Here is a 15427-nt window from a genome sequence, read left to right on the forward strand (position 1 = left end):
GAAACCTCCGCCTCCTGGGTTCAAGCAATTCTCCTCCCTCAGCCTCCCTAGTAGCTGGGATTATAGGCATGCGCCACCACGCCCAGCTAATTTTTGTATTTTTAGTAGAGGTGGGGTTTCACCATGTTGGCCAGGCTGGTCTTGAACTCCTGACCTCAGGTGATCCACCTGCCTTGGCCTCCCAAAGTGCTGGGATTACAGGTGTGAGCCACTGTGCCCGGCCTTTTTTTTTTTTTTTTTTTTTTTAAGAAAAAATTATCTTTTAAAAATCTTAGTTAGTGAAACATATAAATTAAGAAAGAACTAGCCATATAACCAAAGGTGTTTTTTGTTTTACTTTAAGGAAATATCGACCATAAGGGTTTAATAAACACCATTCACCACCTAGTTTAAATATTTAAAAGCAATTTACTACTACAGGCAAAAGGTGGAGTTTACTAGTTTAAAGCTAAAGTATTAGGAGAGCAGGAGACACTAGCTAATGAATTTTAACCCAATGTATAAGTAAAGTTTTCCTAAAATTATGACATGTCAACAACAAAATGTAGAATTTTTTAACAAAACAATACACATAGACAGAAGTTTTTAGAAATACATCTCTGTGTTAAATGAGGTACATCTCTACTCTAAATGAACTGCAACATTAAATAGAAAATACATGCAACCAGCAAAATATTAAAGACACACATATTTAAAGCACACTAGTGACGTCAATATAAGTGAACTATACCACGAGAAAATTTAGCAAATGTAAATAAACAGTACCAAAATCACCAGCCGAATGAGCCTCTGAATAGGAGCCGTGAAAATCAATCTGAGAAAGAAAGAGAACCATCTGGTGTGTATTACAAATTGTAGCCCCAACTCTTACTTCCACAATCAAGCAAGTGGTGGAAGATGACAGCTAACTCAATGAATTGCTGAGGATGCATAATAGACAGACTCAATTTTCACACTAACATTTTATTAGTAAAACATAATAATAATAAAAAGGCAGGGTGCGGTGGCTCACGCCTGTAATCCCAGCACATTGGGAGATTGAGGCGGGTGGATCACCTGAGGTCAGGAGTTCGAGACCAGCCTGGCCAACATAGTGAAACCCCATCTCTACTAAAAATACAAAAAATTGGCCAGGCATGGTGGCAGGTTCTGGTAATCCCAGCTACTTGGGAGGCTGAGGCAGGAGAATCACTTGCACCCAGGAGGTGGAGGTTGCAGTGAGCCGATACTGCACCACTGCACTCCAACCTGGGCAACAAGAGTGAAACTCCATCTCAAAAACACACACACACACACATATATATATATATGCAGCTGAGTTGGATACATATGTCTGGTAATAAAGCTACTACAGACAACTCTGCCTTATAGGGTATATATAAAAATCTCTGAGTTGAAGTTGAAACTTCTAACAGAAGGTAATTAACATAAATTAAGGACCAGGGGGCCTTCCAGAGGCTAAATCATCAGGTAAGATCACAATTTTCAGTTTGAGGACGTGGCATTTTCATATAGAAAGTTAAAAAGAAAGAGAAAAAGTCCAGTAAAGTAAAAGTATTACTTTTAAATAGAATCAAGTGGCAGGTATTCATATCCTTAAGATATACAGCTTGAATAAAGCATAAGATTTATCAAATATTTTTGTGACTAAAACAAAACATCACATCTATTACTGTTTTCAGTACACACTAGCCACTCTGCTCTTGTGGATGAATCTACCCAGTTGGCAAGAAGAATAAAAGGAATGAATTGGGCCAGGCGCGGTGGCTTATGCCTGTTATTCCAGCACTTTGGGAGACCAAGGCAGGCAGATCACGAGGTCAGGAGATCGAGACCACCCTGGCCAACATGGTGAGACCCCGTCTCTACTAAAAATATAAAAATTAGCTGAGCGTGGTGGTGCGTGCCTGTAATCCCAGCTACTCGGGAGGCTGAGGCAGAAGAATCACTTGAATCAGGGAGTTGGAGGTTGCAGTGAGCCAAGATCGCGCCTTCGCGCCACTGCATTCCAGCCTGGCAACAGAGCGAGACTCCATCTCAAAAAAAAAAAAGAAGAAGAAAAGGAACAAATTGGAAAAGATGAGACTCTAACCAAACACTGCTTTGGGCAGAAGTCTGAATAACCTAACATTTTCCTTTCTTTTAAAACGGTCAGGTTTTGATCTTAGGTGTGACAGTATCACTCCCATAAAGTCATTCCCCATAAAGGGATGTACTCACAGCTCCCATGGTCCTAAGGAATCCTTGTTCAATGCCCAGACTATGCCAGCTGACATCTGCCGCCATGTGAGACGTAATTCCAAACAAGAAAGCTACCAGTTTCTCTGTGTCCTGCCAAACAAGCAAATTAGAGTCATGTGTGTTTGGGTGATTTTATAATAACAATCCTATTAAAAGTTTCAATAAACATAAATTCATTTATGTTACTGAGACTTAACAAAAAATTTCAGGAAAGTATATTGCAGTTTCTAGTTATTAAAAACCACATAAGAGGTCAGGTGCAGTGGCTCTTGCCTGTAATCCCAGCTACTCAGGAGGCTGAGACACAAGAATTGCTTGAACCTGGGAGGCGGAGGTTGCAGTGAGCTGAAATTGCACCACTGCACTCCAGCCTGGGCGACAGAGCAAGACTCTGTCTCAAAAAAAAAAAAGAAAACCACACACAGGCCGGGGGCGGTGGCTCATGCCTGTAATCCCAGCACTTTGGGAGGCCTATGCGGGTGGATCACGAGGTCCAGAGATCGAGACCATCCTGGCTAACATGGTGAAACCCCGTCTCTACTAAAAATACAAAAAAAAAAAAAAAAAAAAATTAGCCGGGTGTGGTGGTGGGCGCCTGTAGTCCCAGCTACTTGGGAGGCTGAGGCAGGAGAATGGCATGAACCCAGGAGGTGGAGCTTGCAGTGAGCTAAGATCGCACCACTGCACTCCAGCCTGGGTGACAGAGAGAGACTCTGTCTGAAAAAAACAAAAACAGAAACAAAAAAAACCACACACACACACACACACACAAAACCATAAGGACTTCTGGAAACGTTTTATGATGTGTTGGAAGTGCTTTCAGATTAATTACTATTGGAGCAAAATGATGAAGTGATATATCCCAAATTGTATTTATAAGTAATTCAAGTATTAGCTAGCCATCTACTATGTCCAAGCAACGTGCATGACACTGAAGGTGGAATGGTGGGCAGCCCTTACAGAGTGGTACAAATGGGGTCAATGTGGGTGCAAAAACAGTACATGGCAGGTTTGGTGCTAAATATTTTAAGGATTAGAGGACCACACCTACCTTCTCCCAGGGAAGGGGATAGTTCTCTCGGATATAATGAACGCTTGCGTTAAGAAACGGAGTCCAGTGAGTGCTCTCAGACACATCATGGTATTTTCCTGACAAAACAAAAGCAGGGCTCTGGATTCTCTCTTAAAAGTTGGAGAGTCTCAGTCAAATCTTCCACACCACCCGCTGCGCTGCTGTGTCCCTTCCCCTCCTTCCCTCCATGCCCCTCAGTTTCTCCTGTCGACTTTCAACAGAAGCCTCTAAAACAGAAGGGCCAGCTGAGATTTTGCAATAGGCATGGTACTGTCTGCCTAATGACTAAAAAGAACCCTACAGTAAGAGGGACAGAGCCTAAACTGGCTCATGGTATTGCAAGCCTGGCTACCTGGTTAGAATAGAGGCTAGAAGTGTTTCCATTTCTGTGCCCTAAAGCTAAGGAAACAAGTTGTACTTTGGTTTCGTTTATTTGTTGGGGTTTTAAGAAGTATCTTCCTTGTCCCTCACAGTCAGCCTCCTTAAGAGTACAAGAAATAAAACCAGATATTTCATATGCTTTCAAGCATTTGACTTTATAATAATTATTGCAAAATGGCACGGGCCCCAGTGAGCATTTTATGCAAGCATCGTTTGAGTGGGCCAGTGCGTGTCCCATGTAGCTCTTTATTCCCACAAGACGGGTAGGAAAGACAGAACTGGCCTCTGTGCTAAACCTCCAAGAGCCACGAATGCCTCATGGAGTGCCAAATGTTACGAGGGTAACTAAAAGCAAAACTGCAGAGTTCAGATCCCTCAGTTCAATTTTTCTATGCCGTTCCTAAAGTAAAAATTGCCGAACCAGTTTTTTTTTTTAATATTATTATTATACTTTAAGTTTTAGGGTACATGTGCACAACGTACAGGTTTGTTACATATGTATACATGTGCCATGTTTTAAATCATTGGTTTTTTTCAAAATGATTTTCAAAGAAGTTAGAACCAAGACATTTGATTTGCTCCCACAGTTTTCCTAGAGATAAAGCTTTAAACAATTCTTGTTCTCCAGAATACAGTAGAACTCCAGAATTAAATATGGCAGTAGCTCTTTTGAACAACTTCAACTTAAACAAATTAGCAGATTAACTGAAGCTTTCTGATCCCTCTGTAAATCCAACAGACTGGAAGCAAAAGAAAGTCCCCCAGAGCATGCTAGATGCTGACAGCTAGCAAGCCACTGCTCAGAGACTTGAACTTACCTGTCTATACCATAGCTCCCAAAGGGTCAATCAGACCCACTTCTAATCCTGTTTAAACCAGATGTCCTTGTTACTGTAATTATAAAGGCTAATTCAATATTAGGTAAACTAATACAAATGAAGAGTTTTGCTGGGTGCAGTAGTGCATGCCTGTAATCCCAGCACTTTGGGAGGCTGAAGTGGGAGGACCCCCCGAGGCCAGGAGTTTGAGACTAGCCTGGGCAACATAGGAAGACCCCGTCTCTACAAAAATTTAAAAATAAAATAAAAAATTAGCCAGGTATGGTGGTACACACCTATAGTCTCAGCTATTCAGAAGGCTGAGGCAGGAGGGTCGCTTGAGGCCAGGAGTTTGAGGCTGTAATGAGCTGTGATTGCACCACTGCACCCCAGCCTGGGCAACAGTTGGCAAGACCCTGTCTCTAAAAAATATAAAAATAACTTTTAAAAAAAAAGGTGTTTTTTCTTTGGCAAGTAAGTATCCAAGAAAACTAAGTGCTTTGGAAAGATGCAATGAAAGTGAATCATCACCAAATAAGAAAAGGAAAACTACAGCTGAATTAGGTATGTATGAGACAAGGTAAAATGTGGAAAAATGCATAAAAACCTAAGTGGAATAAGTGGAATTTGTATACAAATTCCCTGTAACTAGTCATATACCAGTCCCAATCTTTTCATCACACAAGAGTATTTATTGCTGCAGAAAAAAATGGAAAATGCTAGGTAAATACTTTACATTCCTTTTCCACTCTCCTCAGAACCTTGACTAGTGTGGGTTTTGTCTGTCTCTAAAAATGGCGTACATTAAGCAATGTTGCTCAAATTGAATGGACAAAAATATCCTTTCTTCTTTCTTTTTTGTAGAAGCTATCAAGGGACAGTAGAGCTCCCATGAATACAGTTTGGGAAGTGCTAAATTAGAAATAAAAGGTTAGAAAGGAGAACTATAACATGCAGGCAAAATAATAGGATTGAGAAATTATAGTTAACAGACTAAGAGGGAAACAGAACAAAACTCTTTATAAATATGAGAAATACAAAAGCTAGCTGTCTGGGATTCTAACTACAGGAGTGATTAGCCCCAAATAGTTCATTTCAGTCCCAAAGACATCACTGAATTAAAGGAAAGGGATAATAATAGATGACCCAAGACCCCAGAAGCAGTTTATACAAGGACCCAGTGTGCTGGGGGCCTCCATTTGTCCTTCCAGACCCACTCCCCATCCTTCTCTACCTTGTAGGGCAACTCTGAGGTCACCTGCTTCAACTGGCTTCGTGGCCCTCTGGCTTTGGTTGGGTTGGGTTTGGCCAATAAAGAGAACTGACAGATCAGAGAAAATGAAGACACAGAAGTTGGGGTATGTATTCTCCCAGCTCCCCTTCTGTGGGGTCACAGTGGGCTGGCTGTGCCCCTTAGCTGAAGGTCCAGCTCTCATCAAGTGGTCCTCTTCATGCAGCTCTCTCTCTCTCCACGGTTTCAGTAATCTCTCCCTCCCCTGAACTATCTTTTGCAATTCCTCGCCTCCTGTCCATATCTTTGAAAATGGTGCCCTTACTAAGCTCCTTTCCAATTACTCAGTTTGAGTGTGACTTCTGGGTCCTGCTGGGGCTCTGACTGATACGACTCATGAGACTAGTTCACTGATAATGACAGAGCAGGAGCATTGCCATCTTGGACAAGAACTGCCATTTTAAGTTCACCTTGACCAAAAATTGCCTAAATCCAAAGGGCATCGGCCTAATGGGTACAGTCAGCATAACCATAAATCACAGATAACATCTCCAATCAGAAACATTCCAAACCCCTCCCCAACTAGAGATGTGCGAGCCCCAAGATAACCTCCCCTCCAGCCGGAGAGATGTCAACCCCAAGATAACCTCCCCTCCAACTAGAGACATTCCAATCCCACCATAAACTTCTCCCCCACACAGAAACATTGCAAGCTCTCTCGCCAATAAATACTCTCAGTCTGTAAGAGAGAGTGTTCCTGACCAAAATTGGCCAGAAGCCCCCTCTCAGGTTTACTTCTCCAAAATAAATCTGTCTTTGACTGTTAAGCTGCTTTTCATGTTTCTTTCCTCTTTCTTTAACTCTTACAGATAATAGTATCTGAGATTTGCATAACACTTAACAAAATACTGTGCATTAATGCCAAGGACAATCCAGTCTAGGCAGGGCAGGCATTATCTTTGCCAAGACATGAAAATTGAGATTCTGTGGATAAGTGACTTTTTTAAGGTCACATGCTAATATAGAAGGAACACAAACTCAGACCTTTTGATCTCTTGCAAAATGTCTTTTATCATGCCACTTAGGTTTTCACCGAAAAATAAAATTTTCAGAATTTCTACGCTTAACCAGGTCAGTTATAGCTAAATGGAAAATGCAACTATGTAAACTAAGTCATTAACCAACAATATTGTTGGGAAACAAATTGTTCTCAACAATAATGGAAAATATACTGTGCAATTAAAAATATGTAGTACACACACATATATATATATTTTTTAAAGTCATAGCTATCCCTATTAACCAAGTAAAAGTGACTTCATTCAGTCTGCAAACTTCCATCTTACCTCCTTTGCAGATGCTAGGGTAAAAACAATCAGGAAACACGGTTCCAGCCTGATATGCATCCTGGTGTTCTAGTAACAGCTGCAGAGCAGGAAAATACAGAGATTAAGGGGCAGGAGTCAACAGCCTGGGGAATACAGGCCCCACCAACTTCCTGTGATGAGATGCTAGAACTATGGGGGTATAGATGGAATGAAAGGGAAAAAGGAAGGAAAGCAGGCATAAAGTAAATAAATAATTAAAATTCACACATAATCCAAGACAAAACACAACAATACATAACTTCAGATTCTTCCCTACCAAACACAGAGAGGCTAATTTAGAAATAGCAGAAAACACTTGTTTAAATTTCATCTTCTTTCATTTTTCTCTGACAACCTAGTAAAGCAGGATTTCCCTGAAGCTTTAAGGTTGTTTTACTGACCCAGAGCTGTTGTTTTTGTTGCTGTTGCTGTTTGTTTGTGTTCTGAGATGGAGTTTTGCTCTTGTCACCCAGGCTGGAGTGCAGTGGCGCAATCTCAGCTCACTGTAACCTCCCAGGTTCAAGCGATTCTCCTGCCTCAGCCTCCTGAGTAGCTGGGATTACAGGCATGCGCCACCATGCCCAGCTAATTTTTGTATTTTTAGTAGAGATGGGGTTTCACCATGTTGGCCAGGCTTGTCTCGAACTCCTGACCTCAGGTGATCCACCCATCTCAGCCTCCCAATGTGCTGGGATTACAGGCATGAGCCACCATACCTGGCCCAGAGCTGGTTTTTATAAAATTTTCAATGATTCACAGTGAAAAGAGAAAAACAGACACACAAATGCACGCACGCTCACAAACACGCACGCACATATGTGCATATCAGTTTATAGTTGCTACCTGTGCTTTAGTGTAAGATGACGTCCTTTGTGTTTTGGGAGGGCTAAAAAAAAAAGTCCTTTCCCTTTTAAAATGATGTGAAAGTAGATGGTAGCGGTTTTCTTCTAAATGTTCTTCCTTGGTCAACTGGCTCACTTCCTTCCATTCCAAGTCCCTTATGGGATGTCTAGCTGCATGCTACAGGCTAGAAAACACAGACTACATTTCCCAGGCTGTCTCAGCTCACAGTCTGATATGGCCCAGCCTCCACCATGGAGCCCTCGGCTAACACGGAAGCATTTGGTGTTTCCACAGCAGAGGTAGCACAGCCCCTCATGTTGCAGCTCTGGCTTCCCACGTGTTTATGGGCAGAGTACAGGACAACCATATTGTTAGTAAGGCAGGTGCCCAAGGTGGTGATGAGGTCCCAGAACCAACGGGTGAGGTGGTGGCTTCTTATTTTACAAACCGTGTATGCGACAGTTGAATTTGTAGCTAGCAAATGGGGTAGTGACTGCCTGTCAATGGCAGGAGCAGCAGCTCCTTGACAGGCCAGTTCTATGCATTATTTTGGGAGTCCTTTCTGGACACCTGGCCTAGAGCCTGCTCCTGCAGTTCCCACAGTTTGTAAACAGTGAATTCTCTAATTCCTGGTATTAATCCTTTCCTTGCCTAAACTAGCAGAGGGGTTTCCATTATCTGCAAATGAACTCTGATGGACACACTGGGCAAAGTAAAAGTTTGGCAATATCCCGCCTTTTTTTTTTTTTTTTTTTTTTAATAAGAACTTACTAATAATGTGGACCATATATAGGGGCAACAAAGAAGTACTTCAAGAAATTAAAACACAAAGAAAGATAGTATCATCTGGTTTTTGGTTTTGTTTTTCTAACCAGTATCCCATTCTCCTCCTTCTAGAGGCAGAATCACCCTCTCCCGAGGAGAGCTCATTCCACACCGCTCAGGTGGGGCTGACCAGAATGCTGTGGCCAGCATATCCACCCTCACTACAGAGTTTGACTCAGAAATGGACATTTGAGCAAAGCTAGTTCCGTTCACACCTTCCCCGAGACTTCTCCACTAGAGCTCTGGGAAGATGCCCTCTTCCCCTTGTGGCTGCTGAGCTCTGACGCTGAGTCCTAGGCTGTCAGCATCCTCCACGTGGAGAGATATAGAAACCATCTAGAGCTCTGGGCCCAGTTCCACACTGCAGATATCAGTTACATGAACCAATAAGGTGCACTTTTTTCCAAAAGATAGCTTGAGTTGGACTTTTGTCACTTAAAAATAGTAATTAACTTTACTGGCTATTTACTTAAACAGTCACTGTTCTAAGCTTCTTATATGTATTAAGACTTGTTGAATCTGCATCTCCCAGTGAGGTAGGTATGTTATTTAATGTGATAAAATAATCTGAAGTAAATTTTGAAAATTATGCCAAAGAGCAAACTGCTGAGGAAAAAAGAGGAGTACTAACGAAGGATGTATCCTTCAGATATTAAAATGTATTTTTGGATTTTTTTTTTTTTTTTTTTTTGAGATGGAGTCTCACACTGTCACCGGGCTGGAGTGCAGTGGCGTGATCTCAGCTCACTGTAACCTCTGCCTTCCGGGTTCAAGCAATTCTTCCTGCCTCAGCCTTCTGAGTAGCTGGGATTACAGGCACTGGCCACCACACCTGGCTAATTTTTGTATTTTTTTTTCTTTTTTTTTTTTGAGACAGAATCTCACTCTGTCACCCAGGCTAGAGTGCAATGGCATGATCTCGGCTCACTGCAACCTCTACCTCCCGGGTTCAAGTGATTCTCCTGCCTCAGCCTCCTGAGTAGCTGGGATTACAGGCACCCGTCACCACGCCCAGCTAATTTTTGTATTTTTAGTAGAGACAGGGTTTCACCAGGTTGGCCAGGCTGGTCTTAAACTCCTGACCTCAGGTGATCCACCTGCCTTGGCCTTCCAGAGTACTGGATTTACAGACGTGAGCCACTGTGCCCAGATAATTTTTGTATTTTTTAGTAGAGACAAGGTTTTGCCATGTTGGCCAGGCTGGTCTTGAACTCCTGACCTCAGGTGATCTGCCAAAAACATATTTTTGGCTGGGCAAGGTGGTTCACACCTGTAATTCCAGCACTTTGGGAGGATGAGGCCAGCGGATCTCTTCAGCCCAGGAGTTCAAGACCAGCCTGGGCGACATGGCAAGACTCTGTTTCTACAAAAAATTTAAAAATTAGCCAAACATGGTGGTGCAGCTACTTGGGAGGCTGAAGTGGGAGGATCAATTGAGTATAGGAGGTTGAGGATGCAGTGAGCCATGATCACACCAGTGCACTCCAGCCTGGGTGACACAGTGAGACCCTATCTCAAAAAAAATACATATTTTTAAGCTATAGAAACAAAAATAGCATGATACTGAAACCAAAAAGAACAGATCAATGAAACAGAATAAAGAATACAGAAAGGCTGCGCGCGGCAGCTTACACCTGTTATCCCAGCACTTTGGGAGGCTGACGCAGGCGGATCACTCGAGGTCAGGAGTTTAAGACCAGCCTAGGAAACATGGTGAAACTTCGACTCTACTGAAAATACAAAAATTAGTGGGGCATGGTGGTGCCTGCCTGTAATCCCAGCTACTCAGGAGGCTGAGTCACAAGAATAGTTTGAGGTGGAGGTTGCAGTGAGCTGAGATCATGCCACTGCATTCCAGTCTTAAAATATATATATTTTAAGCTACAGAAACAAAAGTAGTATGATACTGAAACCAAAAGAAACAGACCAGTGAAATAGAATAAAGAGTACAGAAAGGCCAGGTGCAGTGGCTCACCCCTATTATCCCAGCACGTTGGGAGGCTGAGGCGGTTGGATCACTTGAGGTCAGGAGTTTGAGACCAGCCTGGGAAACATGGCGAAACGGCGACTCTACTGAAAATGTAAAAATTAGCCAGGCATGGTGGTGCACGCCTGTATTCCCAGCTACCAGGAGGCTGAGGCAGGAGAATCACTTGAACCTGGGAAGTGGAGGTTGCAGTGAGCTGAGATCACACCACTGCACTCCAGCCTGGGTGACATAGTGAGACTCCATCTCAAAAAAAAAAAAAAAAAAAAAAAGACTACAGAAACAGAGTTAAGCATACATATAACTATTTTTTTTTTTTTTTTTTTTTGAGACAGAATCTCACTCTGTCGCGCAGGTTGGAGTGCAGTGGCGCGATCTCGGCTCACTGCAAGCTCTGCCTCCCAGGTTCACACCATTCTCCTGTCTCAGCCTCCCAAGTAGCTGGGACTACAGGCGCCCGCCCCCACGCCTGGCTAATTTTTTGTATTTTTAGGAGAGACAGGGTTTCACCATGTTAGCCAGGATGGTCTCGATCTCCTGACCTCGTAATCTGCCTGCCTCAGCCTCCCAAAGTGCTGGGATTACAGGAGTGAGCCATCGTGCCTGGCCAAGCATACATTTAACTTAACGTCTAATAGATGAATAATGGATGGAGTAGTCAATAAAGGGTGATGTCACAACCCCGTAACAACGTGTATACCATCATTGCATGGGCAAATCCATGTTTACCCTACATCAGGGTGTCCCCAACCCCCAGGCCATGAACTGGTAGCAGTCTGTGACCTGTTAGGAATGGGGCCACACAGCAGGAGGTGAGCGGTGGACAAGCAAGCATTACCGCCGAAGCTCCACCTCCTGTCACAAACAGCAGTGGCATTAGATTCTCAGAGAAATGTGAATCGTATTGGGAACTGCACATGCTAGGGATCTAGGTTGCACGCTCCTTAGGAGAATCTAATGCCTGATGATCTGAGGTGAAACAGTTTCATTCTGAAACCATCTACCCCCCACCCCCAACTCCATCCATAGGAAAACTGTCTTCCATGAAACCAGTCCCTGGTGTCAAAAAACTTGGGGACTACTGCCCTAGGTGACACTGACTTGAAATTAATATTACCAATGACAAGTCACTGGATCCCTGTCAAGCTTTATACCCAAATACAAGATGAATTATAAGGTTAAATGTCAAAAATGAAGCCATAAAATTAACAGGATAAAATTTAAGTGAATAATTATATAACCATGAAGTGGGAATGATTTTTCTAAGTATAATTTACAAGTAGAAACCATGACAGAAAAATTGATGCATTTAACTACTCAAAAATTTAACATTTCTGCATGGTAAATAAATAAATAAATAAATTTAAAAGAAAAATAACCACGAGAATTATTTGCTACATTAAGGGCTAATATAAATAAGCCATTCTTACATGTCAAAATAAAGATAAATATTGTAATACTAAAATTAGCAAAAGACAGGCAGTTCACAGAGGGGATGATAGAAATGGCCAATATTGAAAATATATTTAAACTCATTAATAAGTTAATAATTAAAATGCCGGGTCAGGCATGGTGGCTCATGCCTGTAATCCTAGCACTTTGAGAGGCCAAGGTGGAAGGATTGCTTGAGTCCAGGAGTTTGAGGGTGGCCTGAGCAACATGGTGAAACACTGTCTCTTAAAAAAATACAAAAATTAGCCTGGTGTGGTGGTGTGTGTCTGTAGTCCCAGCTACCTGGCAGGCTGAGTTGAAAGCATCACTTGAACCTGGGAGGTGGAAGTTACAGTGAGACGAGATCATGCCACTGCACTCTAGCCTGGGTGACAGAGCCCGACCCTGTCTCAAAAACAAAAAATAAAAAAATAAATTAAGATGCCAATTAAAGCTAAAACAAAAGCCATTTTCAACCTACCAAATTGACAAAAATGAAAATGAATAAAGGCCGGACACAGCAGCTCTGGCTCACATCTGTAATTCCAGCACTTTGGGAGGCTGAGACGGGCAGATTACTTGAGCTCAGGAGTTAAGAGACAGCCTGGGCAACATGCTGAAACCCCGTCTCTATCAAAAACACAAAAAATTAGCTGGGTGTGGTGGCGTGCACCTGTGGTCCCAGCTACTCAGGAGGCTGAGGTGGGAGGATCGCTTGAACCCAGGAGGTGGTGGTTGCAGTGAGCCGAGATCATGCCACTGCACCACAGCCTGGGTAACAGGGCAAGACAACTCTCTGGGCAGGGCATCTCTGAAAAAAAGGCAGCAGCCCCAGCCAGGGACTTATAGATAAAACCCCAAATCCCTGGGGACAGAGCACCTGGGGGAAGGGGTGGCTGTGGGAACAGCCTCAGTAGACTTAAACGTCCCTACCTGACTGCTCTGAAGAGAGCAGTGGACCTCCCAGCACAGCGTTCAAGCTCTGCTAAAGGTCAGACTGCCTCCTCTAGTGGGACCCTGACCCCTGTGTATCCTGACTGGAATACACCTCCCAGTAGAGACCAATAGACACCTCATACAGGAGAGCTCTGGTTGACATCTGGCGGTGCCCTTCTAGAACGAAGCTTCCAGAGGAAAGAACAGACAGCAATCTTTGCTGTTCTGCAGCCTCCACTGGTGATACCAAGGCAAACAGGGTCTGGAGTGGACCTCCAGCAGATCTGCAGCAGAGGGTCCTGACTGTTAGAGAGAGACACCATCCGAGGTCACCAACATCAAAGACCAAAGGTAGATAAATCCACAAAGATGGGGAGAAACCATCGCAAAAAGCCTGAAAATTCCAAAAACCAGAACGCCTCTTCTCCAAAGCAACACAACTCCTGGCCAGCAAGGGAAGAAAACTGGACAGAGAATGAGTTTGACGAACAGACAGAAGTAGGCTTCAGCAGGTAGGTAATAACAAACTCCTCAGAGCTAAAGGAGCATGTTCTAACCCAATGCAAGGAAGCTAAGAACCCTGAAAAAAGGTTAGAGGAATTGCTAACTAGAATAAGCAGTTTAGAGAACATAAATGACCTGATGGAGCTGAAAAACACAGCATGAGAACTTCGTGAAGCATTCACAAGTATCAATAGCCGAATCCATCAAGCAGAAGAAAGGACATCAGAGACTGAAGATCAACTTAATGAAATACAGTGAGAAGACAAGATTAGAGAAAAAAGAATGAAAAGGAACAAACAAAGTCTCCAAGAAATATGGAAGTATGTGAAAAGACCAAATCTACGTTTCACTGGTGTACCTGAAAGTGATGGGGAGAATGGAACCAAGTTGGAAAACACTCTTCAGGATATTATCCAGGAGAACTTCCCCAACCTAGCAAGGCAGGCCAACATTCAAATTCAGGAAATACAGAGAACACCGCAAAGATACTCCTCGAGAAGAGAAACCCCAAGACACATAATCGTCAGATTCACCAAGGTTGAAATGAAGGAAAAAATGTTAAGGGCAGCCAGAGAGAAAGGTCAGGCTACCCACAAAGGGAAGCCCATCAGACTAACAGTGGATCTCTCTGCAGAAACCCTATAAGCCAGAAGAGAGTGGGGGCCAATAATCAACATTCTTAAAGAAAAGAATTTTCAACCCAGAATTTCATATCCAGCCAAACTAAGTTTCATAAGCCAAGGAGAAATAAAATCCTTTATAGACAAGCAAATGCTGAGAGATTTTGTCACCACCAGGCCTGCCTTACAAGAGCTCCTTAAGGAAGCACTAAACATAGAAAGGAAGAACCGGTACCAGCCACTGCAAAAACACACCAAATTGTAAAGACCATCGACACTATAAAGAAACTGCATCAACTAACGGGCAAAATAACTAGCTAGCATCATAATGACAGGATCAAATTCACACATAACAATATTAACTTTAAACGTAAACGGGCTAAATGCCCCAATTAAAAGACACAGACCAGCAAATTGGATAAAGAATCAAGACCCACCCATGCACTGTATTCAGGAGACCCATCTCACATGCAGAGACACACATAGGCTCAAAATAAAGGGATGGAGGAATATTTACCAAGCAAGTAAAAAGCAAAAAAAAAAAAAGGGGGAGTTGCAATCCTAGTCTCTGATAAAACAGACTTTAAACCAACAAAGATCAAAAAAGACAAAGAAGGGCATTACATAATGGTAAAGGGATCAATGCAACAAGGAGAGCTAACTATCCTAAATATATATGCACCCAATACAGAAGCACCCAGATTCATAAATCAAGTTCTTAGAGACCTACAAAGAGACGTAGACTCCCAAACAATAATAGTGGGAGACTTTAACACCTCACTGTCAATATCAGACAGATCAACGAGACAGAAAATTAACAAGGGTATTCAGGACTTGAACTTAGCTCTGCACCAAGTGGACCTAATAGACATCTACAGAACTCTTCATCCCAAATCAACAGAATATACATTCTTCTTAGCACCACATCACACTTATTCTAAAACTGACCACATAATTGGAAGTAAAACACTCCACAGCAAATGTAAAAGAACGGAAATCATAACAAACAGTCTCTCAGACCACGGTGCAATCAAATTAGAACTCAGGATTAAGAAACTCACTCAAAACCACACAACTACATGGAAACTGAACAACCTGCTCCTGAATGACTCCTGGATAAATAACGAAATGAAGGCAGAAATAAAGATGTTATTTAAAACCAATGAGAACA

The 15427-nt window shown here is 42.6% G+C and overlaps 1 protein-coding gene across 3 annotated transcripts in view; it reads right to left on the minus strand.

Moving 5' to 3' along the window:
* GPLD1 (glycosylphosphatidylinositol specific phospholipase D1) overlaps positions 1–15427 on the minus strand; it is a 120858-nt gene that overhangs the window by 48349 nt on the left and 57082 nt on the right. For 2 of the 3 annotated variants that reach the window (XM_063725390.1, XM_024248181.3), the window contains 4 exons: positions 7090–7168; positions 3293–3390; positions 2221–2331; positions 766–814 (listed from right to left, as the gene is read on the minus strand). In XM_063725390.1, coding sequence (XP_063581460.1) covers positions 766–814; positions 2221–2331; positions 3293–3390; positions 7090–7168 — 337 coding nt within the window. Of the gene's footprint in view, positions 1–765; positions 815–2220; positions 2332–3292; positions 3391–7089; positions 7169–15427 lie in introns of those variants that run through there. The other variant, XM_054557286.2, reaches the window with a different exon arrangement.

Source organism: Pongo abelii, chromosome 5, assembly GCF_028885655.2.
Source record: "Pongo abelii isolate AG06213 chromosome 5, NHGRI_mPonAbe1-v2.0_pri, whole genome shotgun sequence".
Lineage (NCBI taxonomy): Eukaryota > Metazoa > Chordata > Mammalia > Primates > Hominidae > Pongo > Pongo abelii.